This window comes from Megascapheus bottae, chromosome 27, assembly GCF_031878675.1.
Source record: "Megascapheus bottae isolate mThoBot1 chromosome 27, mThoBot2.hap1, whole genome shotgun sequence".
NCBI lineage: Eukaryota > Metazoa > Chordata > Mammalia > Rodentia > Geomyidae > Megascapheus > Megascapheus bottae.
Window position 1 is genome coordinate 6,233,171 of NC_143535.1, and position 22,694 is coordinate 6,255,864.

The 22,694-nt window shown below is 40.1% G+C and overlaps 1 protein-coding gene across 3 annotated transcripts in view; it reads left to right on the forward strand.

Annotated features, from left to right (window-relative positions):
• Sik3 (SIK family kinase 3) overlaps window positions 1–22,694 on the forward strand; it is a 177,815-nt gene that overhangs the window by 99,163 nt on the left and 55,958 nt on the right. For all 3 annotated transcript variants that reach the window (XM_090319449.1, XM_090319450.1, XM_090319451.1), the window contains exon 4: window positions 16,706–16,867. In XM_090319449.1, coding sequence (XP_090175575.1) covers window positions 16,706–16,867 — 162 coding nt within the window. The remainder of the gene's footprint in view (window positions 1–16,705; window positions 16,868–22,694) is intronic.

Below are 22,694 nucleotides of genomic sequence, written 5' to 3' on the forward strand. Positions count from 1 at the left end.
TGTTACTGACATTGTCCTGGGGAAACAGTAGAGAAATGACTGCACTCTTCTACTATCCAGCCTTGGTTTGTAGAAATCATGGAAGCATACTGAAAATACTGGGACCCCCAGGACATTCTTACCTCGCCTCCTAAGGCAGTGCTTCTGTGCCAGGAGAGGCAGAATGAGAGGACTGCAAGCTGCTGTCCTCTCTGTTTCCCTGAGCTCTCATCTCCAGTGGGTTATCTTTTAGAAGTTTGTTCTAGGACCTGGCTCACTTTTGCCTGGGAAGAAAAACAGGCCATCAAACAGCTCTTAATTTCTTCCTCAAGGAACTCAGGAGCTGTGGAAGTTGTAGTAAGTGAGGGAGAAGATTCAGAACACTGGCCCACCCCTCAGCCTGGCTTGCAATGGAGAGACTCAGGGAATAAGACATCTGGAAAGAACTTTCCTACAGTCTGAAAAATCCATTCCTTCAAAGGAGCCAGAATTTGATTGTATTATTTGTAGGCCAATTTATGCCCCAGGGCATTGTTTAAAACAATAGAGCAATCAGCCTTAATCAGTGGAGTTTAAGAGCTGGGTTTCATCAGGGAAAGACCAGAAGAGACTCCTACCCAAATCATGGTGAACCCAGCATAATATTGGGCATAGCACAGCTTTACCTCCCAGAGGAACAGGGTCTGAAGTTGAATAGTATGGAGGAATAAACTCCACTGGCAATAACAAGCCTGGAAAGGTGGGAGACATATACATGTATGAAATGATGTAAGATGTCTAGTTTCCAACAACAACAAAACTATAAGACATACAAAAACAAAACAAAGCTAACCAAGAACAGTACGAACTATCTACTGGACAAAAAGCAGACCACTGAAAGAGCCCGTTTTAGTGATACCAGATGTCAGATTTATTAGAAGAAGAACTCAAGAGATATTATAAACATATTCCCTGAAATAAAGGAACCAAAATAAGAGTAATAAAGGAATGTGTGATATTTTGTAGAATTGAAAATGCCAGTAAAGGGAAATTATTTAAGAAAACAAATGAAAGATATGGAGTTGAAAAGTAAAATAAATGAAGTAGAAAAATTCATTAGAGAGGCTTAGACATGGATTCAAAATGGCAGAGGAAAAAGCATACTTGATCAATAGAGATTATGCAAACCAGATAATAGAGATAAGACAAACTACAAACAGATCCTCAGAGAAATTTGGGACACTGTCAAGTATACCAGTGTATGTATACTGGGGAGTATTAAAGGGAGAGGAGAGAAAAAGGAAGGGGAAAAATGGGAAATAATTGTGGAAAACTTTGCAAATATACTGAAAAGCAATAACCTATAAGACTATAGAGAATTTAGTGAGTAAGTACAAATAGACATACCATGGTGAGAATGATAAAAATGAAACTTGGAAAAAAAAATTAGGTTCTCAGGGCATGGAGTGCAGGAGCCTGGAGACTTGGAAGACCCATCTCAAACAAATGGTTCTTTTGAATGCTCTTTATTATTCACTGAGATGTCACATGACTCTCTTTGCATTGCCCAGTGGAAATTAGGCTTGTAGAACTGTATCAGGTATATTGATGCCCATGTCTTAAAAACAACAACAACAAAACACTTTAACTTTGGAGGATTTCAGAATTCAGATGCTTGGAATTTGGATAAAACCTGCAAATTCTGAAAAACTATGGAGCAGGGAATACTTCTGGTTCCAGGCATTTCAAAAAGGAGTACTCAGGCTGCATTAGAGGTAGAATAATATTTATTAAGCAGAGATAAGTTGAAGCTGTGATCACAGCAGTTGTTGAACTCAGTGAAGTTTTATAGATTGATAGTGGAGAGAAAAGATTCAAGGTAAGTTGTCTACCCTTGTGGATGCAGACGTTGCCTACGGTTCCTGGAACTCAGTTTCAGTACCTGATAAATATGGAAACCAGAGAGGCAGTGGTGGGTGGATACTGATTGATGAGGCATGAACCATAGAAATGCTAAGGCTACTGGGAATTTATGACTTAAAGAGCTTACACTACTTCCCAAGTTCCTTGCTGAACGTTTGTCCCTTTTCCCCTTCAAGATATGAATAAATGATGAGCCTCACTGGAGGTCGTGGGAATGGTGTCTATGAGCAGGAGACATCAGGACACAAATACAAAAGCCCTGCTGTCCTTTTTAACTTTCGTGACCTTATTAAATCTTATTGCTCTGTGAAGACATACATGAGAAAACATTTTGTGTATGTGTTTGTGTGTGTGTACGTGTGTGTGCGCGCACATGCACATACACAGGTGTGTCAGTACTTGAGCTTTAACTCAGGGCCTGGGCAGTGTCCCTGAGCCTTTTCCCTCACGGCTGATGCTCTACTACCCACTGAGCCACAGCCCCACTTCCAGCTTTCTGATAGTTGATTGGAGATCAGAGGCTCACAGACTGGTACTGAGTCCTGATCCTCAGATCTCAGCCTTCTGAATAGCGAGGACTACAGGTGTGAGCCACTGGTGCCCAGGTGAAAACATCTTTTTGGTTTTCTCATTAACTGTACGGATTATAAATTCTAATTAATATAATGGCTTTCACTAAATGGTTATTGAATGAGTATTAACCAGTTTATTTATTGAGATGGATATTGCATGTTATGTATTTAGCACTGTATTATAAAGGGACAGCCCTGACTGTGTGGTCTTGCTTAATAATACCAGAAGAATTGAGAAACAAGTTTGTTTTGTAAACTACTAAACTCATAATTTTAAAATTACACAATATGATTTTTTTAGATATATATCCCCAACTTCCTGCTAGAGACCATGCACTCATAAATCCAGCATTGTATCAAAGCAAGTTTTCTGAATACCAGGCAGAACTCATGGGCATCTAAAACAAATTACTAATTTACGAGGAAGGAGTCTATTGAAATGTGTATGATTTATTATGAACACTCAGTGTCTTAAAATAACATTCCTAATGTTGACTTGCGCACGCATGTGTGTGTGTGTGTGTGTGTGTGTGTGTGTGTGTGTTTGTGTGTGTGTGTACACGCATGCATATATATTTCCTATCTACCCAGAGCTTTTCACAAAGCACTTATGCCGTGGGTCATGCAAATACTGAGTGGTAGGAAAGGGAGTGGACAAAACATACCTTCATTTCCTTCATGTACCAGATATTGACTAGGTATCTAGTTAAGTATTTTAGTAAATTGTTTTCTCTTGTTACATGTTCAGGAACACTGCCATGTTCTTTTGAACCTGTTAGTAAGTGCTGGTTTATGGGGCTTTTATTTAAAAAGACATTTTCATTTATCTTCAGTATTTCTCAGACCTTTACAGCTATTATTTTTCTGGTAAGTTATTCCCTGTTGCTATACAAACTAACTAAGGGTAAGCTAAAAATTATACTAACACATACACAAATAATGTATCATAGTGTCTTTATCCAGACACTCGAGCCAAAACCATTAATGTCTATTTTTTCCCACTGATTAAATTTCTCATTCATCGTCCTCTTTTTTTTTTTTTTTCAGGGGGTGGGGGTGGGTGTGGGGGGTCGGTCGTGGGGCTTGAACTCTGGGTCTGGGCGTTGTCCCTGGGCTCTTTATCTCTAGGCTAGCATTCTACCACTTGAGGCACAGCACCACTTTTGGTTTTCTGGTGGTTAATTGGAAATAAGAGTCTCATGGACTTTCATGCCTGGGTTGGCTTTGAACAGCAATCCTCAGATCTCAGCCTCCTGAGTAGCTAGGATTACAGGTGTGAGCCACCATCGCCCGGTTTTTGTTTTATTTTCTTACTATCAGACATGCTAGCACTTATCTTTGTGATCTCCCAAGATATATGAAGAAGCCACCTACATTTGACCTCACTTCAGAGCAACCATAGTTGTCTGGTCATCCTGTCATTCTGTCATGGCCTAAAAATAAATGCCATGGAGAATGACTGTGTGCAGTGTGTACCTGGTGCGTATGTATGTCACAAGAGTGTATTTGCTTGGTTTCTGTAGTCACATTTTTCCTGAGAGTTTTATGGAGTCTTCCTTAACCTTTTTTTTTTGATGTAATTTCACCGATAAGCTAATAGAAATATAAAAAGACCTTTAAGACTTGGGTGATAGCTGAGGTGGCAGAATACCTCCCCAGCAAGGACAAGGTCTGAGTTCAAACGTCAGTACTGTCACCCTTCAAAAAAAAAGATTTTTAATCATAACTTTTATAAATATTTGGCTAAGATATTTAAAAAATTTCATAGCTGGAATCAATGCTCTGTATTTCAGTATGTTTTGATGTCCTGAGGATATTTCTTCTGTGTATATGTTATATGTGTGTGTGAGTGTGTGTGTGAGACTGAGAGAGAGACAGAGAGACAGACAGAGAGAGAGAGAGAGAGGGAGAGAGAGAGAGAAACAGGATCTTCCTCCTCAGTTCCTGTCAGTCCTCCTCTTTCTGTATCTGAGTTTGACCATTCTAGGCATGCTATATTATGGAATCTTACAATACTTTTCTGTAGCATAATTCTCTTTAGGTTTTTTCAAGTTGAAACATGAATTAGGGTTTCCTTTTTTTTTTTTTTTTTTTTTTTTTTTGCCAGTCCTGGGCTTGAACTCAGGGCCTGAGCACTGTCCTTAGACTTTCTCAAGGCTAGAGCTCTACCACTTGATCCTCAGCACCACTTCCGGCTTTTTTCTATGTATGTGGTACTGAGGAATCGAACCCGGGTCTTCATGCATGCTAGGCAAGCACTCTATCACTAGGCCAAACTCCCAGCCTGCCCACCCCCTCCCCCTGTTTTTTTTTAAGACAGAATGCTCTTCCATTTGTATTTCACACACAGATCATGTTTTGTTATAGTGATAGGCTTCCAGTGACCACATTTGACTATTGTGTTATTCACTATTACAAATGAGCAAGTAGTCCAATGAAAATGTCCATTTTTACTGTGAGCATTTTCAGACGTAAGTGGAAAGGGAATTATATCAAGTTTCAACAAATACTAATATTTTGTATGCTGGTTTTGTTTCATTCTTCCTCTAACTTCTGTTCTGCTTTTAATTTTTGATAAAATATTTTAAAGCAAATTCACGGCATCCTTTGATTTCACTCGTGAATATTTAGTAATTTTCTTACATGTAAAGGTTTTTATTTTATTTTGTTTTTTAAGCTTCATTAAGCCAGGTGTCAGTGGCTTACACTTGTAATTCTAGCTACCCAGGAGGCTGATATCAGAAGATAGGCTGTTGAAAGCCATTCTGGGCAGGGCAGGAAAGTTTGGGAGACTTAAAACTGGAAGTAGACTTATGACTCTGTAGACATAATGTTTTATTACATTGATTAATACATATCTATGACATACAAACCCTTAGCCTAATTTTGATTGATTATGTTCTAAAAATTAAGAGCCTGTGATTGTATATAGAGATTCCCTTCTTGAATACTACTTGTTTGTTAAACATGTCATTTGAAATATGATGTAAAAATCAATGTTAATAAATTGTTTAATTAAAAAAACAAACCTGGAAGTAGAGCTAAGGTGGTGGAGCACTAGCTGTGAACAGAAAAACTCAGAGACAGTGCCTAGGCCCTGTGTTCAAGCTCCAGGAAGGACAAACAGCAACAACAAAATCATGACAACTATCTCAAGGTCATTGATCTTGCCTTTTGTTGTATCCAGGAGTTAAACCTATCTAAAAATTCTTAGATTCTAAAAACTATATGGTTATAAATTTTATAGGTGTGTCAATTCTAAATATCTCTTATGAGAGTCTCTTTTTCTTTTTGTACATCCTTTCCTTTTTTTTTTTTTTTTTTTTTTTTTTCTGTGGGTCATGGGGCTTGAACTCTGCAGAGGCCTGGTCACTGTTCCTGAGCTCTTCATCTCAAGGCTACTACCCTACTCCTGGAGCCTCAGCCCCATTTCCTATTTTCTAGCAATTAATTGCGATGAGTCTTAAGGTCTTTTGTGCCCAGGCTGGCTTTGAACCTTGATCTTCAGATCTCACCTCCTGAGTACCTAGGATTATAGGCATGAGCCAGCGAGCCGGCTGTTTTTTGTTTTGTTTTGTTTTTTTGCCGGTCCTGGGGCTTGAATTCAGGTCCCTGGGCACTGTCCCTGAGCTTCTTTTGCTTGAGGCTAGCACTCTACCACTTGAGTCACAGCACCATTTCTGCCTTTTTCTGTTTATATGGTACTGAGGAATCAAACCCAGGGCTTTGTGCATGTTGGACAAGCACTGTATCAGTAAGCCACATTCTCACCCCCTGTGTTTTCTTTAATATAGTGATCATGGTTATTTAAGCCCATGCTTACCAACTCTGGATATCTGCCTCTCAGATTTGCTCTCACTGACTTTAATCTCTTGATTATTGCTTACTCTTCCCACATCTTTACATGTCTTGCAATTTTTCATTGTGTATGGGACATGAAGAGTGATTGTTATAGAGATTCTGGATTACTTCTATAGTGCTGAGTTTTTTCAGTCAGGCAATTAAATTACAAGTGGCTCACCTGGATCCTACTGAGGCTTGATTTTTGGCTTTGTTACATAGTTCTAATTCAGTTTTGCCATTACTTATGGCTTACCCTTATTTTAGGGGTGTAGTTTTCTAAGATTTCAATATAGTGCTTGGAATATTCACCAGGGTCTCTTCTTATAAGCAGATATAATATCTTCTGGGTACTGTGAGGCTTCCAGAAATTTCTGGTTAGCTGTTTGCCTCCTGGCAGTGATTTTCCACTATGCCTCCCCATAGTGTAGCTCTGCCCCTGTGCAGTTTGGGAGTGGCCAGGGGTGTGAGTGGAATTTCTATGCTGGTCTTTGATGGTCTTTCTCTCTCTGTCTCTGCATCCTTCTTCTTTGCCCTCCTACCATCCAAGATCTAGCCATCTCTGAACTTTGACTTGTTTGTTCTACTCTAACCTACTTTTTCTTTGTTTGGATTCTGTCTTCTCAGGGGGTAGTATAGGGTGAATATGGCACTTACCTCTTGTATTTATTTTCTCTAAAAACTTGTAGCTCTGAGTTTGTAATTGTTTAATATCTGCAAATGATCTAGCTTTCATAATTTTTTTTTTTGCCAGTCCTGGGCTTGAGCTCAGGGCCTGAGCACTGTCCTTGGACTTTCTCAAGGCTAGAGCTCTACCACTTGAGCCTCAGCATCACTTCTGGCTTTTTTCTATGTATGTGGTACTGAGGAATGGAACCCGGGTCTTCATGCATGCTAGGCAAGCACTCTACCACTAGGCCAAACTCCCGGCCCCAGCTTTCATAATTTTTAAAGTATGAGAGTAAATCCAATATCTGTTACTCATACATTAACAGAATGGAAATCTACAATCTGTAGGAAATCTAATTTTTTATTCAATAACATTAGCAGTCATTTCTTACTATCATATAATAGCCAGGGCATATTTAGCCTTCTGCAGGTGTCTCAAAGTATCCTTCTAATAGTTGCTTAGCTCAAAATACAATGAAAGACAGACAGTCTCATATAAAAAGATGAATTTACTGGGGAAGTAGATGGTGAACTGACTGGCCAGGGACACAGTGCAGACTCGGGAGCTGACACTGTGACCCCGAGTGGCTCCCACACTGGGTTTTTAAGGGCAAAACCCATGCAGTCAAACCTGCCTGCCAGTATATTTTAATGCAGTGTATCATTTAAGAAACTGGGTTATTGTATTTTTTTTTTTTTGCCAGTCCTGGGCTTGAGCTCAGGGCCTGAGCACTGTCCTTGGACTTTCTCAAAGCTAGAGCTCTACCACTTGAGCCTCAGCACCACTTCTGGCTTTTTTCTATGTATGTGGTACCGAGGAATCGAACCCGGGTCTTCATGCATGCTAGGCAAGCACTTTAACCACTAGGCCAAACTCCCGGCCGGTTATTGTATATTTTATATTCAGTATTTGTCTGGTCATATCCATTTTATGTTATACAACATAGTCTTCTAGCTTACTGAGCTTGTAAGTAGTAGTTATATTTAGGAATTTGGTTAAATACAGATTTAATTTTTGGGGGGGAAGCAGTAATACTTCATAGTTTTTATATTGCATCACTTCAAGTGTTATATAAAGTCTGATTTTCTCACTTTCAGTGATATGTAGAATAATTATTGGTTTCAGTATTTTTCACAGAACCCATCTGTTGTAATGTTTCCCATCAATTTTTGGCCAAGTGTTTTAACTACCCTTTTAATTGCCTTGATGCATTAGTTTTTAAAAAGTGCAATCCCTGGGCTGGAAATGCAGCTTAGTGGTAGAGTGCTTGCCTAGAATGCATAAAACCTTGGATTTGATTCCTCAGTACCATATAAACAGAAAAGGCTGGAAGTAGTGCTGTGGCTCAAGTGCTAGTGTTGGGCAAAAGAAGCTCATAGACAGCGCTGAGGCCCTGAGACCAAGCCCCAGGACTGGGAAGAAGTAAGTGCCATCCTTTCCTAATTCTCTCATTCTTTGGGCATTTATTAGCTATATTTTTCTGTAAGGAACTTTACCTCCTAAACTATTTAGAAACTATAGTGAATATAATGTAAAACTCATGATTTCTCTTATATATCACATTTCAAAATAATGTGCTAGCACCCTTCCAATCTCTAGTGGAGATCAGTCAGGTTTACTTTGTATATTTTTAGTATAATTATGAATTATGAACTTTAATATACTTGATATATTTTAGCCTACTGATTTGTTATTCTCTTGAAGCTCAAATTATCCACTTAGCCAGTGGGAGCCTCTTTAAGTTGACCCTTTATCCTTTCAATAATCTATGCTAGCCTTTTTGTTTTCAAACAAAATAGCACACGCCTATCTTGAACACTTCTTGTCCCAGACTTGGAGATGTAGTTTCTTCTGATGTGGTGGAACACAGCATTTAGGGATCAGAGTCTGGGAACTAGGAATGTTCATTGGTGCCACTGAGTTGTCGATTACAGGTTTCTTACTAGGAAGAAACAGAAGCGCGCGTGTGCGCGCGCGCACACACACACACACACACACACGTACACGAGAGAGGTAGGGGAAGGGGGGAGGGAGAGAGAGATAGGACTGTAATCATGAGTTTAGACAAACTTTCTAATTGAAATTTAAAATTTCAAAATTTTTATATGCAGAAAATTTTTTTATGCAGAAAACTGTGATTCCAAATGACTTTACCATAATAACTTGTTTAATAGGAAAGCTGAGGGAGGGATTAATGAACTCAAAACAGGATCATTGAGCTGGGTCCCCAGCCCCAAAAACAAAACAAAACAAAACCTTAGGATGAATAGTATTACAAATAATAAGGGTCCTTTTGTGTTTTGTTGTTTGTGTTGTCTTTAGAATATGTCCCAGGAAGAATTTTCTTAGCTATTTGGGATGCTATAAGAAAACACCTTGCACTGTGTAATTTATAAATACTAGAAGTTTATTTCTTGTAGCCTGAGGCTTGGAAATCCAAGATCACAGAGCAGCATCCTTGAGGGGCAGGGGCATCACATGAGGGCATCACCTCTCCTTAGTGCCTGTGTGGGGCCTTGTTCATGTGTTCTCACGTGATGAGAAAGCTCTGAGGCCATGACGTTGTTCTTTAAGTTCTGTTGTATTATGAAGACACAGACCTTAGGTCCAAATCATTCTCTAAAGGCTCTGCCTCTTCTTACTGTCATATTGGAGGTTAGGTTTCAACCTGAATTTTAAAGATATACAAATACTCTAGCTATTACATAGATACATCAGCAAAATACTGAATTTTATTGTCAGTTAATTTTTTTTCTCTGATTGGTTATGTTACAAAAATACACATACACAAAGTTGGAATTATTATTTTTATTCTTCTTACAGCTTGCCTTTAACTTTTTTTTTTTTTTTTTTTTTTTTTTTTTTGCCAGTCCTGGGCTTGAGCTCAGGGCCTGAGCACTGTCCTTGGATTTTCTCAAGGCTAGAACTCTACCCCTTGAGCCTCAGCACCACTTCTGGCTTTTTTTTTCTATGTATGTAGTACCAAGGAATCGAACCCGGGTCTTCATGCATGCTAGGCAAGCACTTTAACCACTTGGCCAAACTCCCAGCCAAACTTTTAGAAATTACTTTTTCTTTGGCTCAATTTTTAATTGTTTTGATCATATAAGATGTATTTCTAGGGCTGGGAATGTGGTTTAGGGGTAAAGTGTTTGTCTAACATACATGAAGCCCTGGGTTCAATTCCTCAGTACCACACAAACAGAAAAAGCCAGAAGTGGCACTGTGGTAGAGTGCTAGCCTCGAGCAAAAGAAGCTTAGGGACAGTGCCCAGGACCTGAGTTCAAGCCCCAGTACTGGAAAAACAAAACAAAGCAAAACAAAAAAACCCAACACACACAAAAAAGATATGTTTCTAAAAAAAAAAGTATAAAACGGGACATTCAGAGAAGTGTATGGGCATGTGTGGGAGTTCTCAGGAATGACTAACTCCACATGTGCTAAAATGGCCTAGAATGATACATTCTTAACTCATGCCAGAATCTGTGTTCTGATACTGTTTTAGAATTAGGTAAAATTGTACCATTGGAGAAAACAGTGGAGGGTACACAGTTCCTGTTTGTATTACTTTTGCAACTAGGTGTGATTCTACAATTTTTCTTTTGCCAGTCCTGGGTTTGAACTCAGGGCCTGGGCACTGTCCCTGAGCTCTTCAGCTTAAGGCTACCACCCTCCCCTGGGCCTGGGAGTTGTCCCTGAACGCTTTAGCTCAAGAATACTGCCTTACCCCTTGAGCCACAGAGCCACTAGTTTTTTAGTGGTTAATTGGGGATAACAGTCTCACATTCTTTAGTGCCCAGCCTGACTTTGAACTATGATCCTTAGATCTCAGCCTCCTGAGTAGCTAGGGTTACAGGCATGAGCCACTGTGCCCAGCTGTCCTTGGGATTTCTCAAGGCTAGCGATCTACCATTTGAGTCACAGCACCACTACCACCTTTTTCTGGGTATGTGATACTGAGGAATCAAACCCAGGGCTTCTTGCATGCTAGGCAAGCACTCTGTCACTAGGCCACTCTCCCAGGCCCTATAATTTTTCAAAAAGAAAAACATAAGGATCACCTTGGCTGCCATTTTGAGAGCAGATGCAGAGGGCTAGAGGCAGAAGCAGGAATACTAATTCAGGGTAATATTTGGAAGACTTTGCAACAATATACAATAAGAAATATCCAGAAGAGCAAATGGCGAGAGCAATAGCCTTGAGCTGAAGAGCTCAGGGCCAATGCCCAGGATCAGAGTTCAAACCCCAGGACTGACTGAAACAAACAAACAAACAAATATCCAGGAGAGAGACAATGACTGTTCTGTTATCCCTAACTAAAGAGGGATGGCGGTGTAGGAGTGCAGAATGACTGAACCATTATGTGTTTTGAAGGTAGAGTTAATAGCTGCTGCATGTCACAGTGACACAGAAGGTTTTGTCCAGACTGTCTAGGGGGAAGAAAACGGGTAGTAACAAGAAGCCACAAGTCAGACAGTCTGGTGTCAGGTAGATAGATTTTTTTTTTTTAAGGAAACAAAGCCCCAAACACTCTATTAATCAGAGGCAACCTAGTTGTACCCTTTTGGTCTCCAAATATAGTGCAGACTTGTCTTGAACTCATCATCTTCCTGCCTCAGCTGCTGTGTGCAGGGATTACAGCTGTTGGTACCCCATGCCCAGCATGAATGTTTGATTTAAAGAGAAGGGTGTCTTCTTAAAATAATAGAAAAAAGTGCATGCACTTTTGTTACCTTGCTCTCAGCTGCCAGGTTGTTTTGGCCTGGCCCTGACTTCTTTGGAAAGAAGCATTTGTTTGGTAAACAGGAAGTTGTTTCCATGGGTGTAGGAAGAAGAAATGATAGAACTAGGGGCAAAGGCAAGAATGGCTAGCTGTGGTTAGAGTGCAGTGGGCAGAAATGTCTTCAGGTAGCCACATAGGACTTGCACACATGCTGCCTTTTCCCCTTTCTTGGCTTGGTTCCCTGTTCGTCCTGAGAAATACAGTTTTCTTCCCAGTGCCTACCTGCACTCAGGGTCTGCTGCTTTTCAGCTGAGTTTACATTAGCTATGACTCTAGGCAGCTGACAAATGGAGACACTGTCCATTGAAGTTGGAAAAGTGACTTATTTTGAGAAAGGTTAGCTCCCACCACTGTCCCATTCATGGCATTCCTCTGACACTCTAGGAAGAGGGCTAGGGAAGTAAAGACTGGCTCCTGTGTGTCTTTGCTCTTTGAAAGGTCAGCACCTGAATGTACCACAAGGCATCCACCCCCTCCCCGGGAGATTAGGACACAATTACAATGGGTTCTGAAGGAAATGCTGGTGCTTCACTACGTTTGCAACTGCAGATTTCATTCCTTCTCTAGAAGTATTACCCCTCTGTGGGAATATAAATCTCTGCGTGTCATTAACTTTAAAAAAAAAGTGAGGAAGAGCAGATAAAGATCAACGCTCAATGTCAGGTGATTTATGGTGACTGACAAATGAGAGAATGTAGTCCCTGCATGTGGTAAAAACTGGTAATGGAAGAACACCAAGAATTATCTCATCTGTGTGGTTTTTCAGATGGCTGAAGTGAATTATGGTAAAAGAAAACATTAAATTTGCCCCAGACCAAGTAGGTAGATAAATAGTTGACAGTGAGCGAGGACTTATGTGGGGACATTCTACAGCTCATGTCTCCCTGAGGGTTTGTCTGGGAAGGAGGGCAGCAATTCAGAAATAGCAGAAGCAGTATCCTGGCTAGTGTGTGAGGAGTGGGACTGAGGTTGTGGTGGGATTTGTCACCAGCCCTCAGAAGAGCTACCTTACTAAATTGCCTAGAAGAGGTAGAACAATTTTTCATCTTAACAGGGTTCAGACTATATTTTACTCTGAGTATTGAGTGGATTCAGAGGCCATTTTGTTTTGCCTTCTGAAAGAACCTCAGTATTTTTTCAAATGCTGTGAACTATATGTTAATTTTAGATTGGGCTTCTGTGACCAAAAGTGAGGTATCAAATTTGAAGTTTTGCTGCCTGCCTGCGGAACATATAGGAATATAAAGCAGTCATTTGTCATCAAGCAGCTGAAAGGCCATTTCCAGCAGGCACTGAAAACCATGGCAGGCTGCTGTTGGCTTCCTAGCACCCCCACAGGACCCTGGTGGTTTACACTGGAAGCAAACTCACAGGGGCTAGAGAGGGGGATCAGGTGGGCAAAAGTAAAAGCTGAGGCCAAGGTGTGAGTAGGACTGAACCACAAAGAAGGGCAGGATTCTACCAAAAAGAGGAACTACACTTTCTAACATAGTAAGGAAGAAGCCCTTAATGTTTGTAGAATCCTTTTTTTTTTCCCTGAGAAAAGAAATATGTGGGCTGGGAGCATGGCCTAGTGGTATGAGTGCTTGCCTGGGTCTGATTCCCCAGTACCATATACAAGAAAAAGGCCAGAAATGATGCTGTGGCTCAAGTGGTAGAGTGCCAGCGTTGAGACTGCCAAGGACAGTGCTCAGGACCTGAGTTCAAGCACTAGAACTGGGGGGGGGGGGGCGCGGTTGTGTGTCTGGGCATGGTATACAAAGCTGTAATCCCAGCCCTTGGGGGTGAAAACAGCAGAGTTGCAAGTTTTTGGCCAACCTGGGCTACATAGGAAGACTTTGTTTCAAAGAACCATAAGTGATTTATGTTTCTTTGTATCTATAATTACAGGAATACTGTAGGTAACTTGTGGGGGAGGGGCATTATAATTTAAGCTACATGTGGTGTAAGTTACCACCCAGTGTGCTATCATTAACAGTGACAGATGAGGTATAGAATAATTGTCTTTATATACTGCAAAAGTTTGTCATCTGCTGACATAAAGTTTAAATATTTTCTGTATCGTATTGAGTGGACCTTTTATAAAGGTTTTCTTAAACATCTTTGAAAATTAAAGTTTTGTTACATTTGATAACTCTTAAAGTTTATCCCAGTAGACCAGCCCTATTGTCCTATGCTGCGTGAGAGTTAATTCTGGTTAGAAGATCCAGAGGTGGGGGTATTGGCAGTGTAAATGTTCAAGGACATTGGTTGTTCAAGGCCAACAAATGTGTCATTATGGAGATAAAACAGAACTCGGCAGCATTCCACCAGCTCCTGGCCTCTATGACAATTTTGAGAACTTTCCGATCAACTTACGAAAATAAACTACTTCAGACATTTATAAAGAGTATTTTTTTAAACAAGAGAAAATCAATTATTTTGGAAATCACAAAATTAATCATTCTGTCACATTTAAGAAGCTCTTTGATGTATTCTGGTAATTAGTGTTTACTGCCAGATGGATGTCTCTTGGGCATTTTAATTAATGGGTGCTTGGCCAAATGAGCTTCTGATGGTAAACCTTCCTAAGAGTTTATTTTTATGTTTCTCAAGAATAGCTGTCTCTTCAAAGCTCTTTAATTAGACAAAGTTTAGCAACTAAAACATATTATTAGAATAATTAGGCCCCTCTTAAGAGAAATAAGGAGCCAAAGACACAGGTACTGTTAGAGAATGACCTCTTCAAATAAAATATAACACTGTGCATTGGATGGATGTCCAGTTCTGGAACCTTATGTGAAGTTACTATCCCTAGGCAGGGAAAGTTCATGTGACAGATCTCCTAGAAGCCTAAACACATGAGACTGTGTGGTCATTTATCACTTCCTCTTAGCTCCTATAGGAAGCTGTCTTCTAGGCCTCTGACATCCAGGGGAGAGCCTTCTTTTTCCTTTTTTTCTATAAGTTAGGTACTTGGGAAGTAGTGATTCTTTTTTGAGGGACATACTTCAAAATCTTGTGTGTAAGTAAACACAAATTTCAATAGTTCTTTAAGTTCTTTTGTGCTTTTTTTTTTTTTGCTTTATGTGTATGCATGTTTTGAGAAAGGTTACTTCAGAACTCCACAATCCTTCTGCCTCAGCCTCTCAATTGCTGAGATGACAGCCATATTACACTAAATCTGGATCAAGGAGTCTTTCTTAAGAATCGAAATTACTGACTTGTAAGGTGTTTTTGTGTGCTGAGGCTAGAACTCAGGGCCTCAAGCACGCAAAGTACATGGTGTGGCTTGGACTCCCCATCCCTAGATACTTGAGTTACTAATGCTATTCCACTCCGGAATTTTGTAGTCAAAATGCAGTTTGAACTTTTTTCTCCCAGAATTTACTGTTGATGGATTGTCAACTCCTTCCCTCGTTTCTCAGTCTTGACAGTCATGTTTTGCCCTTATTTACTTATTGTGTATAGGGGAAAAAAGATTCTTGACTAGTCCCAAAGTTGAATGAGATTTCACCAAAAAAACTAAGTTGAAATGAACTACTACTGTTGATAATACATTTATCTATAGTGGGTTTTTTTTTTGGTGGGGGGGGACAGTTGTAGGGCTTGAACTCTGGGCCTGGGCATTGTCCCTGAGCTCTTCAGCTCAAAGCTACCGGCCTACACCTTGAGACACAGTGCCACTTCTGGTTTTCTAGTGGTTAATTGGAGGTAAAAGTCTCACAGATTTTTCTGCCCAGCTGGCTTTGAACCGTGATCTTCAGATCTCAGCTTCCTGAGTAACTAGGATTTACAGTCATGAGCCACCACATCCGGCTTCTATGTGTTTATTTTTTACTTTCTTAATATCTCAGAGTAGATTTAATGACAAATTCATTCAACATGTATATATGTTATTGGTTCATTATATACCTATTGCTAATTTTGGATGGTACTTAAAACAATTTGCTGTATTGATTATAGATCAATTTTTTTTTTAACTTTGAGGTAACTTGGTTATGGACTTCCTTACATGTAAATTATTTTGCTACATCTTAGCAATGTGGCCAGTGAATGATTCCATTTAAATTGGCAGAAGCTTCATTTGCTTTTTTGTTGATATTACCTGTAAAAATTAATGACATGGTTCTAAGAACATTTGAGAAGCCCAACAAATGCAGATGTGTTGCTAGGTGACCAGAGAAGTATGTTTTATATCATATTATAGAGCTTTACTAAAGCAAGAGATACTAGCCTAAATGGAATCTGGTTGAAGGTAATTTTCCCTCCAATGTGTCTATTATTTCCTAAAAACAATTGATTACTGGGACTCTATTTTTTTTTGGTCAGTCATGAGACTTGAACTCCTGGCCTAGGCGTTGTCCCTGAGCTCTTCAACTCAAGGCTACCACCCTACCCTTGAGCCACAGCGCCACTTCCAGTTTTCTGGTGGTTAATTGGAGATAAGAATCTCACGGACTTTAGTGCCCAATCTGGCTTTGAGCTGCAATCCTCAGATCTCAGCCTCCTGAATAGCTAGGATTATAGGTGTGAGCCACCCTGCTGGGTTGGGACTCTGCCTTTTGAAGACCCTTTATTTATTAACACAGAAAATACTTTTGATACTTACCATCATGTGTATGTATACGTAATCATGTCTATGTAATCTTTTGCAGTAGGGATATGAAGAGGAAGGTTTTGAGTGTTAGGATCCTTGAACAACACCATTAAGTCCTTGAACCACTTATTTCTTAAGGCAATGCAAGTGTGTGCTTATGCACAACCAGGGTTTACACTGAAAATATGTTGGATACTTATTCCTAAAGAGTTTTTTCTTTTAAATAGGTGTCAAGTAGGACTTATAAAGTATGGTATTTTCTTTTTCTCATTTTACTTGTTTATTGTGTGGTGAGGTCCCTTTGCATCCCTCCTAGCCTGCCTTGTGATATTATTATGCCCGCATCAGAATGAAAACTGTGTTCTTCTTCTTCAACACAGACCACCTGGTGGCCCATGGCAGAATGGCAGAAAAGGAAGCCCGACGGAAGTTCAAACAGATCGTCACAGCTGTATATTTTTGTCACTGTCGGAACATTGTTCATCGTGATCTAAAAGCTGAAAATTTGCTTCTGGATGCGAATTTGAATATCAAAATAGCAGGTAAAAAGTGTGCTAAGGGCATGAAGAGAACAACCTTTTTCCTTTAAGGTTCTTAAAGCAAAGGATTGTCTAATTCCATCTATTCAGAAGGAAGTAAAGCACACTTAGCAAAAATTAAAGCTGCTTTTGTTCGTTGGTTGGTAGCTAGGGATTAAATTTAGGGCCTGTGTATGTGACACTTGTGCTCTACCACTGAGTTACATACATCAGTGTTTCATTCATTCATTCATTCATTCATATTTTTACAGTGATTAGGCTTGAAACCAGGGCCTTAGCATGCTAAGCAAGTACTTTCTCTCTCTCTCTCTCTCTTTCTCTCTCTCTCTCTCTCTCTCTCTCTCTCTCTCTCTCTCTCTCTCTCTCCCTCCCTCCCTCCCTCCCTCCCTCCCTCCCTCCCTCCCTCCCTCCCTCCCTCTCTCTCTCTCTCTCTCTCTCTCTCTCTCTCTCTCTCTCTCTCTCTCTCTCTCTCTCTCTCTCTCGGCAGGGGCTCACTTTGTAGCTTGAATTGGTCTAGAACTGAGATCCTTTTACCTCCCCTTTCTGAGTGTTAGGATTGTAGACATTCACTGCCATTCCTGGCTCTGGGATTTTTCTTTTAGTAGTTTGAAAATTGATACAAAAACATTTTTAAAATGTCACAGGCATGAAACTAGGAAGAAAGCAGGAAAGGATAAAATTTTAAATACCATTGTTTTAGTTGATGAATCTTTGGGGATAATAATAATTAATAAAGGAAATTTGCTAAAATTGTTTATCCTTTAAGCCTCAGTGACAAAGGTTTGTTATGCTTTTGCCAGCACCAGAGAGCCTGCTTATTCTAAAGGCTGAAATTTTATGATAACTTAGTAAAAATAGATCTTATAGTTGTGTACAGATAGTTAGCCATTTTTATTTCCCAAATATTTAAAGCATTCTGTTTCCCATATATAATGCTTTATTAAGGTTTATTCCATATTAAAGAGGCTTCAAAATAGATTATGAACTTTATCTCTAGCCTTTTCTGTTTTCGTTTTTGTTTTCATTTTTTTGGTCAGTTGTGGGCTTGATCTCCCGGGCTGGGTGCTGTCCCTGAGCTCTTCAGCTCAAGGCTAGTGCTATACCACTTGGAGCCACAGCGCCACTTCCAGTTTTCTGGTGTTTAATTGGACATAAAAAGTCTCACGGACTTTAGTGCCCAGGCTGGCTTTGAACTGTCATCCTTAGATCTCAGCCTCCTGAGTAGCTCGGATTACTGGCAGGAGCCACTGGCACGCCACTTATTTTTCTTTACATAAACATTTATTTCCAGGTTTCATGACATGAGCCATGCTTCCAGCCTGCCATTTTTTTTTATTGTATGGATAATGTTTAGAGGGGTACAGTTACATTTGTCAGGTAGTAGGTGCATTACTTCTCACACATTGATACCCCTTCTCATGTTTTTGTCCCCAATTCTAACCCCCCATCTCTTCCCAATCATCTTGTTTTCCCCCCTTTCCAGTCTACCATTTTTTTTTTTTTGCCAGTCCTGGGGCTTGAACTCAAGGCCTGGGCACTCACCGTCTTTGAGCTTTCTCAAGGCTAGCACTTTACCCTTGAGCCACAGCACCACTTCCTGCTTTTTCTGTGTATATGGTACTGAGGAATTGAACCCATGGCTTCATGGATGCTAGGAGAGCATTCTACCACTACACCACACTCCTGGCCCCCCAGTCTACCATTTTTGCTGATATTTTAGAGAGGGGTTTTTATGAACTTTTCTGCCCCTGCTGGATTTGGTTTTCAAATCTTATCCTGTTGTGTAGGATTATCAATATTAGCTGCTGGTGCCATTGGTTCTCAGTTAACTTTTAACATAGTTCTTGTTTCAGAAGCCAGCCTCAAATCTCACTAATGTACTTATCTGACCAGGCCTAAAATGGTCTTTTCAGTGTCTTGGTCTGCTCGCGCTTCACATTTATTAAATTCACATTTGCCTACAAATGCAAGTCCACCACCTATTGATAGAAAAAAGTGACTGCAGTTTACTTAAAAATTGTAGATGAGAAACCATTTTGGTGTCAGACTCTTTCCAGAATTAACATTGTATATTCCCCATATCTCAGATTTTAAAAAATGGGGGGGCCTGTGCTTTATATCAAAGACTGAAAATGTAAAAATGTAATTGGCTTGAAAGGTTGAGCTGTGAAATGCGGTTCTAAAGATTTTCTTCCTTGAGAGTTGAGAGTTCAGGTTTATAGTACATTATTGGTCAAGGTACTTAAGTGTTTTCTTTTCCAGCTAGGTAGTCACAGTAAAAGTCTAAGCATGCTGGGTGTGCTGGCAGATTTGTGGGCTACAGACAGGCAGCCTAGGGCCCTCTGCGTGTTAGTGCATATACTTGGGCAGGATTTTAACTTTGTTAACCTGGTTTACATTTTTATGCTTGAAAAGAGCACACAAGGAATAAATAAGCACCTAAGCTTTTGTGGCTTGATACAGTGTCTACCTTTGCTCCTGGTTTTTCCTCCTACATGCCACCCTTACTCAGCATCTCAATCATTGCCTGAACTTCCTTTCTTGCACATAAATTAGATGGAATTGGAGTTCTGATTCTCACTTGCCAAGTCTTCGTTGCATTTAATGGGCCAGTGGGAGAAGTGATTCCAGCTAAAGCCAAGTAGAACATGACTAATTATGGAGAGGTAGGTTGGATGGTTTTGACAGGATTAGGTCAGATAGGTAATGGAGTTTGCTGTAATTTTAAAAATGAAAAGTAATTTTTAGATTCTTGATCTTTTCAGTGGGTCATTTTTGATAGCATATTATAAACCTTAATAAGAAGGAAATACATGAAAGAGAAAAAGAGGTGTTTTTTTTTTTAAAGACTACCACACAAGGCTAAGAACAAGAGAGCCTTCATTATATTAAAGATATTGTTAGTCTTAGGCTGTGTGGCATGTCATAGTCCTGTAATCCTAGCACTTGGGAGGTTGAGGCAGGAAGATTGTGAAATTGAAGATTACATATCAAAACTCTGTTTAAAAACAATGAGGATGTGGATGGAACTTAGTGGGAAAATGCTTACTTGGTATGGTAAGTTTAATCTTCGGTCATGAAAAGAAAAAGAAAGATCTGTTACTATAAAATATCTTATTTTTAAACAAATTACTTTGGAGCTAATAAGAAATTAGGAAATTCTTATTTTCTTTATGCTAATGTTTACCATTAAGTAGCTCTTTCCTCCCCTGTTCCTGTGGCTTGAACTCTGGGCCTGAACACTGTCCCTGAGCTTCTTTTGCTCAAGGCTGGCACTCTACCACTTTTCTCTGTAGTTAATTGGACATAGTGTTTCATGGACTTGCTGCTGGGCTGGCTTCAAATTGCAATCCTCAGCGCTCAGCCTCTTGAACAGTTAGGTTCACAGGCATAAGCCATAGGCACCAGACCCTATTAAGCGGTGTTTTGTTTTTGTTTTGTTTTGTTTTCCTTTCTTTTGCCAGTCATGGGACTTGAACTCAGGGCCTGGGCACTGTCCTTGGACATTTTTTACTCAAGGCTAGTGCTCTGCCACTTGAACCACAGCACCACTTCCAGCTTTTTCTGTGTATGTGGTACTGAGGAATAGAACCCAGGGCTTTGTGCATGTGAGGTGAGCACTCTACCACTAGGCTACGCACCTGGCCCAAGTGGTTTTAATTTTTAAAATAATGCATTCCGTTTATTGTTAGAAGATGGATATGTCATTCTGGAGATGTTCTATTTCCTTTTTGTATGATAATTGCAGTTTGTATTTAGTATTCTAGAGAGCATGCATGCTCCTGTGAACTACACACTTAGGGCTGTTGTAAGAGCCAGCCATTTGTCCGGCCTTTCCAATTCTGTGTGCTTAAATTCTTGTCTGTGAATTTCTGTTGTTTCTAAAAAATGAAACCCAAGTAAAATAACTGTTTACTTCCTGGTTTTAGAACTTTAAAAATTCTTAATAAAAGTAGCAAACTTCTTAAAACAATGGCAAAACTTTTAAAAATTATTTCTGCTATTTATCATGTAGAATAAGCATTGGTCATTTTCAGCCAAAAACACTATTTCTGAAAAGTAAAGTTAATGAAGTTCAGAACTAAGAATTTGCAGTGGTTATCTGGCATTTACCCTTTGTTTGAAAAGACTGTGCGGGCTGGGAATGGGGCTTAGTTGTAGAGTGCTTGCCTACCACACATGAAGCCCTGGGTTGGATTCTTCAGTACCACATAAACATGAAAAGCTGGTAGTGGTGCTGTGGCTCAGGTGATAGAGTGCTAGCCTTGAGCAAAAGAAGCTCAGGGCCAGAGTCCAGGCCCTGAGTTCAAGCCCCAGGAGAAGCCCCCCCCCCCAAAAAATAAAAAGAATAAAAAGAATAAGTTTAGATAGCAGAGAAGAGAAACAGAGGTTTGAAGTATCACTCCTACCTGCAAGATTCACTGTCTCTTGGCAACAGCTTTAGAGCTATGAAAGTTGACTATCACCAAAATTATACTTTATATGTATTTAAAGACCTTCATAAAGCCTTTTCACATTTATCACTTCAAGTTATTACATTTAAATACAGTTTATTAGAAAGCAATGACATGCCTTCATTTTCTGGCATATTTAACATTCTAAGACTTTAGCTGGGCACTAGTGACTCGCACCTGTCATCCCAGCTGCTCAGGAGACTGATAGGCTGATATCTCAGGCAGTTCAAAGCCAGTATGGGTGGGAAAGTCTGTAAGACATATCTGTGGAGCTGTAGCTCAAGTGATAGAGTCCCACTGGAGCAAAAAAAAAAAAGCTAAGGAAAAGCATCCAGGTCCTGAGTTCAAGTCCTATGCTTACACATACAAACACATACACATACAAAACTAGTTCAAAACTTTAGACTTATTTTACTTTTTATATTGTAAAGGTGATGGACCAGAGGGGTTACATTTACATAAGTCAGATAATGAGTATGGTTCTTTTTGAACAGTGTCACCACTTATAAAGAGTACCCACAAGAGCTTCTTTTATGCAGAGTTCCGTTGTTGGGGAAGAAGAGCATTATTAGTTTCTTACCTTTATTTTCTGTGTTTCCTCTGTGTGAGGTTCTGTGGAGTAGCAGTGAAGGATGGGGAGCCACTTGCATGACTCTCAGCTTGAGACTTGATCCCTGGGTGCTAGCTGGTTAGAGGTCTATGCCTAGCTGTGTGGTGATTCCTCACCAGATTAATGGGAGCAACCTAATAAATACAGGATTGCAGAGGACGAAGAAAGCGCTGTTTGTAAAATCCTGTAATGGAGAATTCCTCAGGGATTCTAACCATATCCTGTTTGTTGCCCCCCCTTCCCCTTGCCAGCACAGACCCATTCTGTGACAGGTGCCATCATGACTTGAGGCCAGTGCTGATAAAGACATAGATGTCCCCTCGAGAATAATATTTGAGTTAGGATCAGTAAGGTACAGGGGAGAATTCCAGAGGCTTAGTCAGTCAGCACCTCCTTTGTTCGGGCACTGATTGAGTCCCTGGAGATGCAGCCACGGATAAAACAGTCCCTTAGAACTAACATTCTGATGGGGACAGATAGACAGTACTCACAGGCCAGGAAGCTCTCCTAAGGACTGTGTGAAGATACAATCTGATAATGTGATAGAATGCCTGGTGGGTGAGATACTGGATATCTAGTATCTAGGACAGTCAAGCCCTCTGAGCCTAGGAAGAACAGTATAGAGGCCCTAAGAGAGATGACCCTAACAGACTTGAAAGGAGGGAGGTAAGTTATATGGCTGGACCATAAAGAGGAAGTGGGAGGAGCTGAGGTGGGAGAACTGGCAAGAGCCAGTGCACTCCACGGGAGGATGTGAGGTTTTATT